Raw genomic sequence first — 15,742 nt, 5'->3', positions numbered from 1 at the left:
GCAGTCGCTAACCCTTTTTGTGTCAACCTTTTGACCAATGCATGTCAACCCTTTTAACTGTCGACCACTAGTCGTTGTCCTAGTCACTGTGGACCCTATGACCCATACCCACTTAGGTGAAATATAGTATAGTAATACAATATAAAACCAATATAAATCAGCTATAGCTATAACACAGCTCTCAGACTTTCCCTCACCACTGTACACAGCAAGAAATGCAATAAAACAGTACACAAGTGTTTGAGGCAAATTGTATTCTCAGTGAAGCTCACATTTGGCCCATAGTTACCTCCCCTCCTGCATTCTGCAGGAGACTCCATGACATAGCAGCAATCTCCCTCTCTCCCTCATTAGTCTAGCAATCTCCCTCATGTCACCTAGCCCACATTATACTGTTACATCATAGTTACCTCCCCTCCTGCATTCTGCAGGAGACTCCCTGACATAGCAGCAATCTCCCTCTCTCCCTCATTCGTCTAGCATTCTCCCTCATGTCACCTAGCCCACATTACACTGTTACATCATAGTTACCTCCCCTCCTGCATTCTGCAGGAGACTCCCTGACATAGCAGCAATCTCCCTCTCTCCCTCATTCGTCTAGCATTCTCCCTCATGTCACCTAGCCCACATTACACTGTTACATCATAGTTACCTGCCCTCCTGCATTCTGCAGGAGACTCCCTGACATAGCAGCAATCTCCGTCTCTCCCTCATTAGTCTAGCAATCTCCCTCATGTCACCTAGCCCACATTACACTGTTACATCATACTTACCTCCCCTCCTGCATTCTGCAGGAGACTCCCTGACATAGCAGCAATCTCCCTCTCTCCCTCATTAGTCTAGCAATCTCCCTCATGTCACCTAGACCACATTACACTGTTACAGCATAGTTACCTCCCCCCTGCATTCTGCAGGAGACTCCCTGATATAGCAGCAATCTCCCTCTCTCTCTCATTAGTCTAGCAATCTCCCTCATGTCACCTAGCCCACATTACACTGTTACATCATACTTACCTCCCCTCCTGCATTCTGCAGGAGACTCCCTGACATAGCAGCAATCTCCCTCTTTCCCTCATTAGTCTAGCAATCTCCCTCATGTCACCTAGCCCACATTACACTGTTACATCATAGTTACCTCCCCTCCTGCATTCTGCAGGAGACTCCCTGACATAGCAGCAATCTCCCTCTCTCCCTTATTAGTGTATCAATCTCCCTCATGTCACCTAGCCCACATTACACTGTTACATCATAGTTACCTCCCCTCCTGCATTCTGCAGGAGACTCCCTGACATAGCAGCAATCTCCCTCTCTCCCTCAATCGTCTAGCAATCTCCCTCATGTCACCTAGCCCACATTACACTGTTACATCATAGTTGCCTATCCTCCTGCATTCTGCAGGAGACTCCCTGACATAGCAGCAATCTCCCTCTCTCCCTCATTCGTCTAGCAATCTCCCTCATGTCACCTAGCCCACATTACACTGTTACATCATAGTTACCTCCCCTCCTGCATTCTGCAGGAGACTCCCTGACATAGCACCAATCTCCCTCTCTCCCTCATTCGTCTAGCAATCTCCCTCATGTCACCTACCCCACATTACACTGTTACATTTTTGTGGAACAAAAGAAATGAGAGATAGATACATTTACATTGAATCATCAGCAGCATTTCCCAGCACTTTACCAGGTAAAGTATCTCTTACTAACTGCTTTGGGGCTCATCTACACACCCACGCTTCTAGGTGCCTCATTCACAATCTCTTTTCACAATCTCTCCATATATGGAACTAGACACGCCCTCTGGGTGGAGCATGACACGCCCCATCAATGGGGAACGTGCTAAATTCTGCTACCAACAATAATATCCCTGAAACTAGTTTTCAAAAGTAGGCAAGTATGATTTGGCCAGATATTGGGAATTACCGCTATGTACAGTACTCTGATTCAGTACAGCACTGTCATATATTTATATATCTATTCTGTGCAGGCATCATCTTTGCTAACGGCGAGAACTGGAAAGTGATGAGACGATTTACTATATCAACATTACGGGACTTTGGAATGGGCAAGAAAAGTATAGAAAACAAGATCATTGAGGAGGCCGCTTACTTATCACAGACTATTAAATCCTACGGAGGTGAGTTACTTTATAATCTCCACAAGAACACAGATTACAGAACACTGTAGGTACTTTGGGGGCAATTCAGGCCCGCTCGCAGCGGGCCGAATACGGCCCTGTCCCCGATGGTCGGGGTTTGTGCATGCCAGAATAGGCGGCATTTATGTGCTCACTAGGCTGCGAATATATGAAGCCTAGCAAACAGGTCTGAATTATTCCCTATTTACCAGAATAGCGATTCCTCACCTGCCTGGGTGGTTTAAAAATTTGCTAATTATTGGCCTATAAAATGCCATTGTACCCAAAATCCATGTGTGGATCAAACTAAAGATTACGTGACAGACAGTCCATTGGGTGGGTGTATCACCTTCATACGGGGGGGAATTTACCTTACTCCACCACACTGGAGAATACTCTCTGCTTTATGAAGCTATTGAAACCATTTGAAGCAGCAGCTGATTAAATGTGAAAAACAACTCATGTTCATACAAATCAACAACAAATTCTATGACGAAGACATTTGCCATACAATACTACAAAGTTCATGGACGTCTGTAATAATGGATTCAAATGTTGGCAATTTTTTTTTTTTTAGCAGAGGTGATTTTTTTTTTTTTGCCCTTGAGCACCAGATTTTGTTCATATTGCATTATTACATATTAATTACACTATCGTCATGACTGGCAGCAGCCACAACACTAGCACTTGGTTGCTGCTTCTGCTCTCCTACCAACTGAGCCAAAACTCGGCTTCTAATTGGCTGATGAGCAACCAATTGCACATTTCGTGGGGAGGAGAGGAGAATGTAAACAAACCTCTGCTACTCCCAGTCCGGCTTGGTTCCCGTATTTTTTTTTCACCTGTCCCGGGATGCTACATGGAACGAAGAGGATGTGATCTTGGCCGAAGGAGTCAGTAAGTATAATTTCCTTCCACAGGTCTGCCCACTTGGATTCTACTGGAGAAGGGGACAGACCTGCGGTGGACTCAATTGGTGAGTATATTGTGTGTATGATTGCAGTGTGTAATAAAATTGTACTTTTTTCTGTATCTGTGTTTCATTAAACTATTTATTATGTTGTAGATCTACAAGACCCAGCGGGCCCATTATTGCCCAGCATGCTGGGACATGTGGTTCCCCAAGTCCTTGCATGCAGTGCAGGCTGACTGGAATTTGTAGTTCCACAATATAACACAATAGTTTCATTCTAACTTTTACACTTAAAGCCCACCATCTAGGGCCACTGGGGACAGCCCTGGGATGGGTTAATTCTGGAGGGGGACCCATTCATTGGGAGGTCCCCACTCCCTCAGGGTCCCTGTCTGGGCTGAACAGTAAGGGGGATAATGCTTTCACCAGGGGAACTAGTATAAATAGTTTCTCCCACCAGTGGAATTACCCTGCTGGCTGTTTGGGCCCGTTGCTGGTTCTCAAAATATGGGGCACCCCTACTCATTTTGTCCGCTATATTTTTGAAACCAGTTCTGCCCCTTGAGCCTGGTGCTGGTTTTAAAAATTATGGGGAACCCCTATTTGGTTTAATCCCTGAATTTCTAAAACCAGGACCAGCTCTGGGGCTGGTTCTAGCCATGTGGGGGGACCCCAAGCCATTTTTTTCAAATCATTTATTTATTTTTTCTATTTTTTACACACTGAAGCCTGCACAGATCTGACTGATCCATGCAGGCTGCCGAGTCATATTTGTATTTGGGGGCTGTAAATACGGCTGCCAAATACTAATATGAATCGAAGAAAATATGTTCTGCTACGCCATTAGGAAATATGAATCCCATAATACGATTAGTAAACTGCCCTATTTACGATTTGTATTTTCCTGAAAATATGTCGGATGTCGGTCGTATGCAGTTATACCCGGCATTGGCTGAATTTCAATTTCTCAGTAAATTTTCCCCATGGTCTGTAAAATGGCAGTTAGGAGTTGATTGCCTGGTACTTTATCACCCTCCTAACCCTATCCCTCCCATCTTAAACCTCATTATAATGTCCACATTTTTACTTTATTCCCTGAATGGATGCCATTGTACAATATAAGTTCGTTTCTCCTTGACTTGCGTAATAAGAGAGTGACAGTGGATGCTACAATACTATTGTTTAGGGATATTTAAGTCTGTTCCTCAGTGATAGGTGACTCAGAGAACAAGCAATGACATATTGTGCCAATGTTACAGGGGTATACATAGTCAGCACTCAGTCAGTGCTTGTGTTGGATGACAATTGTGGTGAATCAGGGTGTTACTCTGACAGTGGCGGTAACAGAACAATTATACCTAAGTTATACAGGAGTGGAGGGGGGGAGGGGGGGGCTGGACTGCACACCCTAGCTACCAATAACGGGATGTGCTACCTGAGACTTAGCATGACAACGTACGTACAGAGTAAAAGGTGCACCGTACGCAATTTACATTTTTATATATAATATATGAAGTTCTTGGCATAGTATTGGACAATAATATGACCACCACCGGGCACTGCACAAATAAAAAGATAAAGTGGAGTGTCAGAGTGTAAGTGTTAAAAGAAAAAAGGAGTGAGATACTGTATCAGTGTTAGTATAACAGTAATGTATCAGAGTGTAAGTATAGTAGTGAGATATCAGAGTTATAGTATAATAGTGAGATATCAGAGTGTTAGTATAATAGTAAGATAGCAGAGTGTTAGTATAACAGTGAGGTATCAGAGTGTTAGTATAACAGTGGAGTATCAGAGTGTTAGTATAATAGTGAGATATCAGAGTTATAGTATAATAGTGAGATATCAGATTGTTAGTATAACATTGAGGTATCAGAGTGTTAGTATAACAGTGATGTATCAGAGTGTTAGTATAATAGTGAGATATCAGAGTGTTAGTATAACAGTGAGATATTAGAGTGTTAGTATAACAGTGAGGTATCAGACTGTTAGTATAAAAATAAAAGTGATGTGCAGGATCAGTGTTAGGAAAGTTAAAATGGCTGCTCGGTGTTAATTGTTAAAGGTGAAAAGATAGTTACAGTATGTGACATTGGGGCAGATGTATTAAAGGTGCGTACCCACGGTAAGATATAGTGCAAAATCTAGCACACTATCTAGCTAGTTTCGAATAGCATGCTAGATAGAAGAGATGTGCGGGCTCGGATTTCGGAGATCCGAGCCCCCACAGACGTCATCATTCCGAGCCCGATTCTGAGCAGCGCTCGGAGATTCCCGCCTGACTCGGTCCGTCCGCGTGATTAGAACGTCATCTCCCGGCGTCGGATTTCGCGAGGCTTTATAAGCGGCTGCCGCGCCTGCCATCTTCACTCCAGTCAAGTAGTGGGTTGGGAGAGGGTGTGTTGGTGCTGCTGCTGGGGCTTAAACTTGAGCTTGACCTTGAGCTTTTGCAATCGCTGGTGCTGTCTCTCAGTGCTGCTGTGTAGTAGTCTAACTGTGTACTTGTAGTACTACTGTCTCCTCTGTGCGGTCTACCTCTGGTGAGCTGTGCTGTAATTAATTATTTTATTTGCTAGGGCTGTCTCCCTCAGTGCTGCTGTGTACTATGTTCTCCTCTGCTTAGGAGAACAGTCTAAAGCTGGGTACACATATATACAATTGTCGGGCCGTTCTTCCGTTCTGGGTCGGACAGCCGTTCAATTGTATATGTGTGTACGCTGTCCCGTACGAGCGATAAACGGCAAAAAACTGTCTTGTCCGTCCATACTCGGTCGGTCGATGGTTCTTTGCAGTTTAATTTTCATCCGACAGGACGGCCTCATATCGGAACAAAAGTGCAGTGTGTACGCACGTTCGATCGATATGCTGCCGTCCTTGCGACTATACTGCCAAAGCTGGAACGCCCATGTGGGCGTTCCGAAGCTGCATAATCTCTCCTACAGATATAGTTACAATATAATAAGTACATTGCATTCAGAACGCACACATGAATAAATCATGTGTGGAGGTGACAGGGTAAATGTAGTTCACGGAGCAGCGGCTCCGCTGCTCATGATATATCAGGCTGTCACAACATAAAGGTATTTGAGCTGCACAAGCAGACCGACAATAGCCCTTAAAATGAAGGATAATACAAGGCACAGTTGCTAATATTTCAATATGCATTACATAATGTGACACACACGGATCACCAAACTTCTATAAAGCCGGGTATGCGACTAGTCAGTTTGCGGTAGTCACCCTGCCAAACTGCTATAAAGCCGGGTATGGGAGTATAGTCAGTTTGCGGTAGTCACCCTGTAGTCGCATACCCGGCTTTATAGCAGTTTGGCAGGGTGACTACCGCAAACTGACAAGTCGCATACCCGGCTTTATAGAAATATTGAACTACAATATTTCAAATGGGGATTAGTGCAGCGCTCTGCTCCTAGGTGTATGTGTGTGGGAATAAGTTGAGTGGTACAGTGTTGTTTAAAACTTTTACTTCAAAAATAATTCAGATACAATACAGTGTAGATACAAAGTATAACATATACAAAATTCATACAAATTAACGTTTCTGTGGGGATTGTAGTAAGCAAGAAGTAGCAGAATGAAAATGTCTGTCTGTCACAGAAGGCTGCGACACAGTGCTTCCTTGCTTCCTTGCTCTCTTACTACTGGGATTTCTGGGGGGCACTTTATGGGTTGGTGCTGGGTGGGTTGGGGTATCAGGGTGACAGAGTCCAGTAACGGTGCACGGTGGCGGCGTCCCGCTCGTCCGTGATAATTAGTGCGGTCCTATGCGCTTGATGGTTGATGCGCTCCGGCTGGTAGTTGGTAACTGATTCCTCCACGGGGGGGGGGGGGGGGGTTGAGATCGACGTGCTCATTGGTGTGGTACGGCAGCGAACGGGTTTTCAGTGGTGGCAGTGGGTCTGGTCACTCCTTGTGTCCCGTCGTGGCTGAAGTGCTGCTTAGGTTTCGGGTTAACAGCCCTCTGCCTTTGCAGTCCTGTGCCGCGGTCGGGGACGTGGAGTGTCTGGCAGCGAGCGCGGGTAGGAGGCGGCTTGGGTAACCCCTTCCTTCCCGGTGCCTGTCTTACGGACCCCCGCCTACTCACCCTGGCTTGCTTCTCGTCTCTCTCATACGGCTCTCCCCGTGTGTCTTCTCCGCTTGTTGTTGGTCGCGTCTCGGCCGGTGCTGATGTTCTGCCGTTACCGCTGTCAACCATCAAGCGCATAGGACCGCACTAATTATCACGGACGAGCGGGACGCCGCCACCGTGCACCGTTACTGGACTCTGTCACCCTGATACCCCAACCCACCCAGCACCAACCCATAAAGTACCCCCCAGAAATCCCAGTAGTAAGAGAGCAAGGAAGCAAGGAAGCACTGTGTCGCAGCCTTCTGTGACAGACAGACATTTTCATTCTGCTACTTCTTGCTTACTACAATCCCCACAGAAACGTTAATTTGTATGAATTTTGTATATGTTATACTTTGTATCTACACTGTATTGTATCTGAATTATTTTTGAAGTAAAAGTTTTAAACAACACTGTACCACTCAACTTATTCCCACACACATACACCTAGGAGCAGAGCGCTGCACTAATCCCCATTTGAAATATTGTAGTTCATTATTTCTATAAAGCCGGGTATGCGACTTGTCAGTTTGCGGTAGTCACCCTGCGAAACTGCTATAAAGCCGGGTATGCGACTACAGGGTGACTACCGCAAACTGACTATACTCCCATACCCGGCTTTATAGAAGTTTGCGACTACAGGGTGACTACCGTAAACTGACTATACTCGCATACCCGGCTTTATAGAAGTTTGGCAGGGTGACTACCGCAAACTGACTAGTCGCATACCCGGCTTTATAGAAGTTTGGTGCTCCGTGTGTGTCACATTATGTAATGCATATTGAAATATTAGCAACTGTGCCTTGTATTATCCTTGGCCATTTTAAGGGCTATTGTCTGTCTGCTTGTGCCTCTCAAATTTAACTGCGGGACCAGACCGGCATTTCTATACTGAAGTTTAGTAGACGCGTACCCCGTCACTTTTGTTTAGGTTCTGTACTCACGCCTCTTTGTTTTGGTATGCCCTTAACCCAGCCCATTATGATAATTTTGTTCATATATATCGTGTCAAAAGCCCAAATCGAGAGAGTGTGTACGGTGGTACAATCTTTTTCTTGCGACTGTTTGGACGGGAGTACATCGGACGTCGCAAGTAAAATTGTACAGGTGTGTACGCGCGTGATCGGCTGTTGTTTGTGGACGGTCCGACGGGAGTACAGTCGGCCAAACGGTTGGATTGTATATATGTGTACCCAGCTTTACTGTGTACCTGCCTGTAGTACTACTGTCTCCTCTGTGCTGGGGCATACCTCTGGTGCTGTGCTGTGCCATTTATTATATATATTAATAATTAATTAATTAATTATATTAAATAAATATATATAGTCCACTGGTGCTGCACTGCTGCCTGCACTGAATCTGCCAGTCTGGCGGTCTGTGGTCTGGGGCTCACAGCCTAATAAATAATAATGCCGTATATCTTATCTAGTTACCTGTGTGGTCTGGGGCTCACTGGCTAATAAATAATTAAATACTGCCTGCCTAATAAATAATTAAATACTGCAGTTTATCTCTACCTTTGTGGTCTGGGGCTCACTGGCTAATAAATAATTAAATACTGTCTGCCTAATAAATAATTAAATACTGCCGTATATCTCTACCTTTGTGGTCTGGGGCTCACTGGCTAATAAATAATTAAATACTGCCTGCCTAATAAATAATTAAATACTGCTGTATATCTCTACCTTTGTGGTCTGGGGCTCACTGGCTAATAAATAATTAAATACTGCCTGGCTAATAAATAATTAAATACTGCCATATATATCTACCTTTGTGGTCTGGGGCTCACTGGCTATACTGCCGTATGTACCGTCTGGTCTGGGGCTCACTGGCTAATAAATAATTAAATACTGCTGTATATCTCTCTACCTTTGTGGTCTGGGGCTCACTGGCTATACTGCCGTATGTACCGTCTGGTCTGGGGCTCACTGGCTAATAAATTATTAAATACTGCCGTATATCTCTACCTTTGTGGTCTGGGGCTCACTGGCTATACTGCCGTATGTACCGTCTGGTCTGGGGCTCACTGGCTAATAAATAATTAAATACTGCCGTATATCTCTCTACCTTTGTGGTCTGGGGCTCACTGGCTATACTGCCGTATGTACCGTCTGGTCTGGGGCTCACTGGCTAATAAATAATTAAATACTGCCGTATATCTCTACCTTTGTGGTCTGGGGCTCACTGGCTATACTGCCGTATGTACCGTCTGGTCTGGGGCTCACTGGCTAATAAATAATTAAATACTGCCGTATATCTACCTTTGTGGTCTGGGGCTCTCTGCCTAATACTGCCATACCTGTCTGGTCTGGGGCTCTCTGCCTAATACTGCCGTACCTGTGTGGTCTGGGGCTCACTGCCTAATAAATACTGCCGTATATTTACCTGTGTGGTCTGGGGCTCTCTGCCTAATACTGCCGTACCTGTCTGGTCTGGGGCTCACTGCCTAATACTGCCGTGCCTGTCTGGTCTGTGGCTCACTGGTTAATACTGCCGTATCTACCGTCTGGTCTGGGGCTCACTGCCTAATAAATACTGCTGTATATCTACCTGTGTGGTCTGGGGCTCACTACCTAATACTGCTGTATCTGTATAACTGCCTGCTGGTGCATACCCACTGACATATATTAATTGCACTCCAGTGGCGCTGTTCTGTGACATAACTCCGCTGCAGTGCCACTCTTACATGAGCCACGTGTTTGTGCCGCACACTTGTGTGGCTTAGCATAGTTATCCAGCTACCTCAGTGCAAACTTTGGCAATAAAAACAATATTGTGAGGTGTGAGGTGTTCAGAATACACTGGAAATGAGTGTAAATGAATGTTATTGAGGTCAGTATAGCGTAGGCGCAAAAAAACCCACCAAATTCTGCGATTTTAGCTGTTTTTATGCTTTTTTAACAAAAAAATCAGAACCCAAAACCCAAAAAAATCCAAACACAAAACACTTAGGAGGTGTTTTGCCAAAACCCATTAGAACCCAAAACCTCAAGGTAATCAGAACCCAAAACCCGAAAAGTGGCCGGTGCACATCTCTACTAGATAGTGCACTATATCTTACCGTGTGTATGCACTATCCGAAGTACGATGCGCGCTCCCGCCGGTCGTCTGGGAGGGAGCTACACGGGTGAGCATGCAACTCAATCTGGCTAGAAAGCATAAGATAGTATAGTGTAGTACAGCTGTGATGTCATATCGTATATATTTTATGCACATTGTATGTTATTTTAAGCACAAATCTTATGCTTTTGACCACTGGGACTTTCCTGGGAAATCGTATACAATATCGTACGGAACATAAATCGTACCGTGGGTACGCACCTTAAGCTTTAACAAGAAATAAATGCAAGGATGATAAGGAGAGATAAGCGTTCAGCCAATCACCTGCTAACTGCCATGTTACAGCCTGTGTTTGAAAAAAGTTAGTAAGGAGCTGATTGGCTGGACGTTTATCTCTCCTTGGGCAAAAGTGATAAAATGGAGAATGATAAACAGCCAGCCAATCAGCTCCTGTCTGACATTTTTCAAACACAGCCTGTGACATGGCAGGTAGGAGCTGATTGGCTGGCTGTTTATCACTCTCCATTTTATCACTTTTGAAGCTTAGAGAATCTAGCCCCTTATCACCCTTGCATTTATCTCTTGTTAAGGTTTAATAAATCTGACCCATTGTTACATATATATATATATATATATATATATATATATATATATATATATATATATATATATATATAAACAAAGAATAATGTTATGTTAAATGGTGGTTCCCCAATAGTGGTCCAGAGAGCAATCCAGGATACCCAACACCCCAAAAGCTCACCCCAGATCTGACTTGCTATATAATAAGGATCTTACCTGCAGTTTGGCTATTCCATTGTGCAGTCTTCAAATGCTAGGTCCCTACTTTAAAAACATCAGGACAGTTGGAAGGGGTGCTAATCCAGATTGAAGAAGTCTCTGGCCTTCAGGTGTGTATGTCTACACATTATATTCAGGAGGGCGGCCTGGACTGCACCCCCTAGCTACTGATAATGGTATGCGCTACCTCACTGAGACTTAGGGGGATATTCAGTGCAGGATCATGACTGTGAGGCTGGTCTGACAGCTGTGACCTTGTCCCATTCTCGGCCGGCTCGACACTCATTCGGCAGGCAGGATTCAATGTCCCACCTGCCAAGCGTGGAGCATGGCCGCAAAAAGCAGGCGGAAATCGTCGATCCTTGCCGGGAGCTCGCCAATTCTGCCTGTTCTTGGCAGAACCTGTCCTACTGCTTGTAGAGTCAGGTACGTTCTGCCGAGATCCCTGATCAATGCTGTCGGGAAGACAGCATTGAGTAGGGCCCTGTCGCTATTTCCCTTAGTATTACAACACAGGAACAGAGTACAAGGTGCATAAAGGTCCATACAGGGGAGGATAACAATAATTTGATATCTAATATTTTCCTCCTATGAATATTGGTAATAACTTGTATATTTATTCGTTTCTAGGAAAACCGTTTGATAACTTGAGCATCATTAATGCCGCTGTAGCCAATATAATAGTGTCCATAGTGCTGAATCGCAGATTTGAATACGATGACCCAACTATTCTGAAGCTCATGTACTTAATTAACGGCAATGTAAAACTCATGGGGAAACCTACTGTCATGGTAAGTATATATATAATATTGCTGTATCAAAGACAATGGGTGACTTTAGCTGCTTTTTATGCATATGGGGGAAAGAGGGGGGGGGGGTAGACTGCACAGCCACACCCTGCTTCCAAACATAAGAGGTGCTACCATGCTGAGACTTATAGTTCCACACAGTAAGAAGAAGAAAATTGCATGTGCTATGACCCACGGTAAGTGCACTGTGTGGGGCTTAATGCATGGGGTAGCCTCAAATATATGTGTTAGCCCTGAATTTAATTTGCATAATCATTGAATAACTCCGGACATGAAGCCAGGAGCTATAGGCCGGGCCCCCCATAACCGTATGCGATTTGGAATGATTTTAGCCAGTTCTGATGGATCAGAAATCAGGTGAAACCAACCCAAATTGCATGTGCTTGATGTCCCGACCAATCCGATGTGCGGCCCTGTTCGCATATATAGTTGATAACTGATTGGTTGCTGTAGCAATGGGCAACTTCTTCACCTTACAGTATCTCTGAGAAGTTTTATATATCTGACCCAACTGACTATGGGGTCTGTGAACTGTAGGGTAGATGTATTTATCAGCATTTATCATGCAGGTATAATGCTTCCTGCTTGGCCTCTTTATTAGGGCAAAGCTGCAGCGCCAATATATATTAACATTTCGGATACCCAAGTGGGGTGAACTCCTCCCTGTGGCTGATGACCCCCCCCCCCAAAAAGTGTACCAGCCTAGTCCTGATAGCGCTGGGTGCCTCTCCCCCAGTCAGGGGAGAGACACACTTCCACTTGCCACATTCATACATGAGGGAGTAGTGGTAGCACACATAATGCTGCTGATTCTGCTTTTTCAAAGATTTAGTAGAGAAAGATAAGGTACCAACCTGTCACGGACCTACCAGTTGCTTCTCCAGATACGTCAATCTGAGTAGCATTGCCTGTGATGTCACACGTGGTCATACATGCACGGTACACTGCCACCAGTGCAAGCCTAGTTTAGCGCCTTGCTCACAAGGTACGCTTATGCTCGTACCCGAACACACCATACAATGGGATGCGGTCATCTATTAGAATGAACTTAGGTCTACAGTCATTAGGTCGACCCCACTAGGTCGACTGGCAGGAAGGTCGACCTGACTTAAGGTCGACATGGGCCAAGGTCGACATGACTTAAGGTCAAATTTGCATAAAGGTCGACATGAGGAAGGTCGACTGGTCATAAGGTCGACAGGGGTTTTTCACTGTTTTTTGAGCCGACATGTGCCGACAGGCGGTATTTCATGCCCTACCATCCACTAGGGCGTGGTGGGAGAATAAAATAGTGTGCCGAGCGCAGCGAGGCACCGTGCCCGAAGCATTGCGAGCGAAGCGAGCGATGCGAGGGTCCGATTCTCATTGCCAACTGTGTCCATGTCGACTGTGTCGACATTCGGATAAAAAAACAGTGAAAAACCCATGTCGACCTTATGACCAGTCGACCTTCCTCATGTCGACCTTTATGCAAATTCGACCTTAAGTCATGTCGACCTTGGCCCATGTCGACCTTAAGTCAGGTCGACCTTCCTGCCAGTCGACCTAATGACTGTAGACCTAAATGCAGTCTGACGAATGATCCCATTCCCATACAATATAGAAAAATGGTGGCCACTAGGCATTGATTCATAAGAAGCACAAAATCAGAACTGAAATGTAAATTGTTTAATTCCAAGAATACTTCAGAGCTTTAGCTACAAAAATGATTACAAAGACGGTTAAGTATATTTTAAGAATACACACAGAGTATGGTACACTCTCAAACAAAAATAATAGGAGATTATCATTCAGAAGCCTGACTCACACACATGTATAGCAACCTGCTGTAAGGGGATTTCACAGGTCAAGAAGTAGGGTGCATCCTCAGCAGGAGTAGCTGATCTTCCCCAAAGAATGGACACAGATTCTGGAGGGAGTAAGTCCGCAGGCAGTACGCTAGAAATAACATTTATAATACACACAATGGGAGACATATCATTTTTGGGATCCGATTAAGTGATAGATCAGGAAACAACCAATTAGCTCCCAATTGTTGTTGTTTTTTCAAACGCAGCCTGTAAATTGACAGGAGCTGATTGGATGGTGTTTTATCTCTCTCTACTTTTTCTCTCCAAGCTGTGATACATACACAATGCTTTAACCTACAAAAATTTAAATAACTATTGCAATAATGGCACTAAACTCTTTGAAACTATGCTTTGAATATAACAACGTTATTAAGACATTGTAAAAGGGTCCAGTCAGTGTAATATAATAGGGTAAATGTAATAGGGTAAATTTAATAAAGTTGCTGGACGCAGGGGCGTCGAGAGGGGGGGGGGTACTTTTTACCTGGGACCGGGTCTGCTGAAGGGTCCCATTCTGACATTGCAGGGAGCTGGGAAGTGAGGAGTGAAGTAACAGGCTGCCGCAGCAGCACAGCCTCTCCCCCCTGCTCTGAACATGCTGCTCAGTGCTGTGTGCTGAACTGGAGAGAGAAACAGCTGCAGCTGCAGACTGTCCTCTCTCTGGGCAGGATGTGCTTAAGGGAAAATGCAGTAAAACGGGGGGTTACCGCATTTTCCTATGTACCATTACCCGTCCGCCCGTCTCCGCTGGGCAGGGTATCGCCACCTCTATAGAAGACTATGGCTTCTATCGCCGCCCGCTGCCCGCCGTCTGTGTGACCCCCCTCCCGTCCTCCATCGATCTCCTCCTCCCCCAGCAGGTGTCACAGCCGGGAGGACATCCGGCTGCAGGGGGGAGGAGGAGACGCCGGGGACACTGACAGCCGCCGGGATGTGACGGAAACCCCCCGCACACCACATTACAGGTATCGCGGGGGTCTCCATCACCGCACCCCAATGCTAGCCGCATATGTTAGTACATATGTGGTCGCATTGTGGCGGCTGGGCGGCGATGTATATTAGTACATCCCGCCCTCTCACTCTAATTAGTATTTTTGGCCAACGCCATGCCCCCTTTAGGAGGCCCCACCCAGTGGCCACGACATCATTTCCCTGTGGACAGGCCGACCTGTCAGCACTCCCTGGTAGGACATGCAGAAATATGGGCGAGAATGCTCATATTTTTAACAGTAGTTATTTACTAGGCAAAATTGTGTTTTTTCTTCCATAGCTGTACAACAGCTTCCCCGCGGTGATGGAATGGGTGCCGGGCGCTCACCACACAGTTTGTGAAAACATAAGAACGTTACATAACTTTATACGAGCGACATTTAAAAAACAGAAGGAAGAACTGGATGTGAACGACCAGAGGAATCTGATTGATGCGTTCCTGGCTAAGCAGTTGGAGGTATAAATGGCTTCTTAATTTTTACCGGTTGCAAAGGTTTTGGGGAGTGTCTCCTACATCTGCAAACATTGTGTCCACCATACATAAATACATAAGAGAGGGCAACTAAAAAGTAGTGGAATAGCCTCCCTTCAGAAGTGGCAGAAGCTAAGACAATAGCGCATAAGGACATCCTTACACAGATATAAGGATCAAATAGGGTTTGTGGTAACATCATGGTTTAAAAAGATGGGCAGACTAGATGGGCCAAATGGCTCTCATCTCCTATCAAATTCTATGGAGGAAATTAACTAAGATGGGAGTCCTAGATGACATTTATTTATTAACAGTTTCTTATATAGCGCACACATATTCCGCAGCCCTTTACAGAGTATATTTGGGCATTCACACCAGTCCCTGCCCCAGTGGAGCTTACAATCTATATTCCCTACCACATGTACATGCACACACAGACATTCTAGGGTTAATTTTTAGGGAGCCAATTACCCTACCAGTATATTTTTGGATTGTGGGAGGAAACCGGAGTACCCGGAGGAAACCCACGCAAGCACGGGGAGAATATACTAACTCCGCACAGTTGGGAATCGAACCCATGACCTC

The 15,742-nt window shown here is 45.1% G+C and overlaps 1 protein-coding gene across 1 annotated transcript in view; it reads left to right on the top strand.

The window, feature by feature from the left end:
* LOC146064823 (cytochrome P450 2K1-like) overlaps positions 1-15,742 on the top strand; it is a 43,024-nt gene that overhangs the window by 15,403 nt on the left and 11,879 nt on the right. The window contains exons 4-6 of the mRNA XM_083178725.1: positions 1,987-2,136; positions 11,667-11,827; positions 14,966-15,142. Of these exons, the coding sequence (XP_083034851.1) occupies positions 1,987-2,136; positions 11,667-11,827; positions 14,966-15,142 (488 nt within the window). The remainder of the gene's footprint in view (positions 1-1,986; positions 2,137-11,666; positions 11,828-14,965; positions 15,143-15,742) is intronic.

This window comes from Crinia signifera, chromosome 3 (genome assembly GCF_055691185.1).
Source record: "Crinia signifera chromosome 3, ASM5569118v1, whole genome shotgun sequence".
In the NCBI taxonomy this organism is placed as follows: Eukaryota; Metazoa; Chordata; class Amphibia; order Anura; family Myobatrachidae; genus Crinia; species Crinia signifera.
This window is presented reverse-complemented; position numbering and strand designations above follow the sequence as displayed.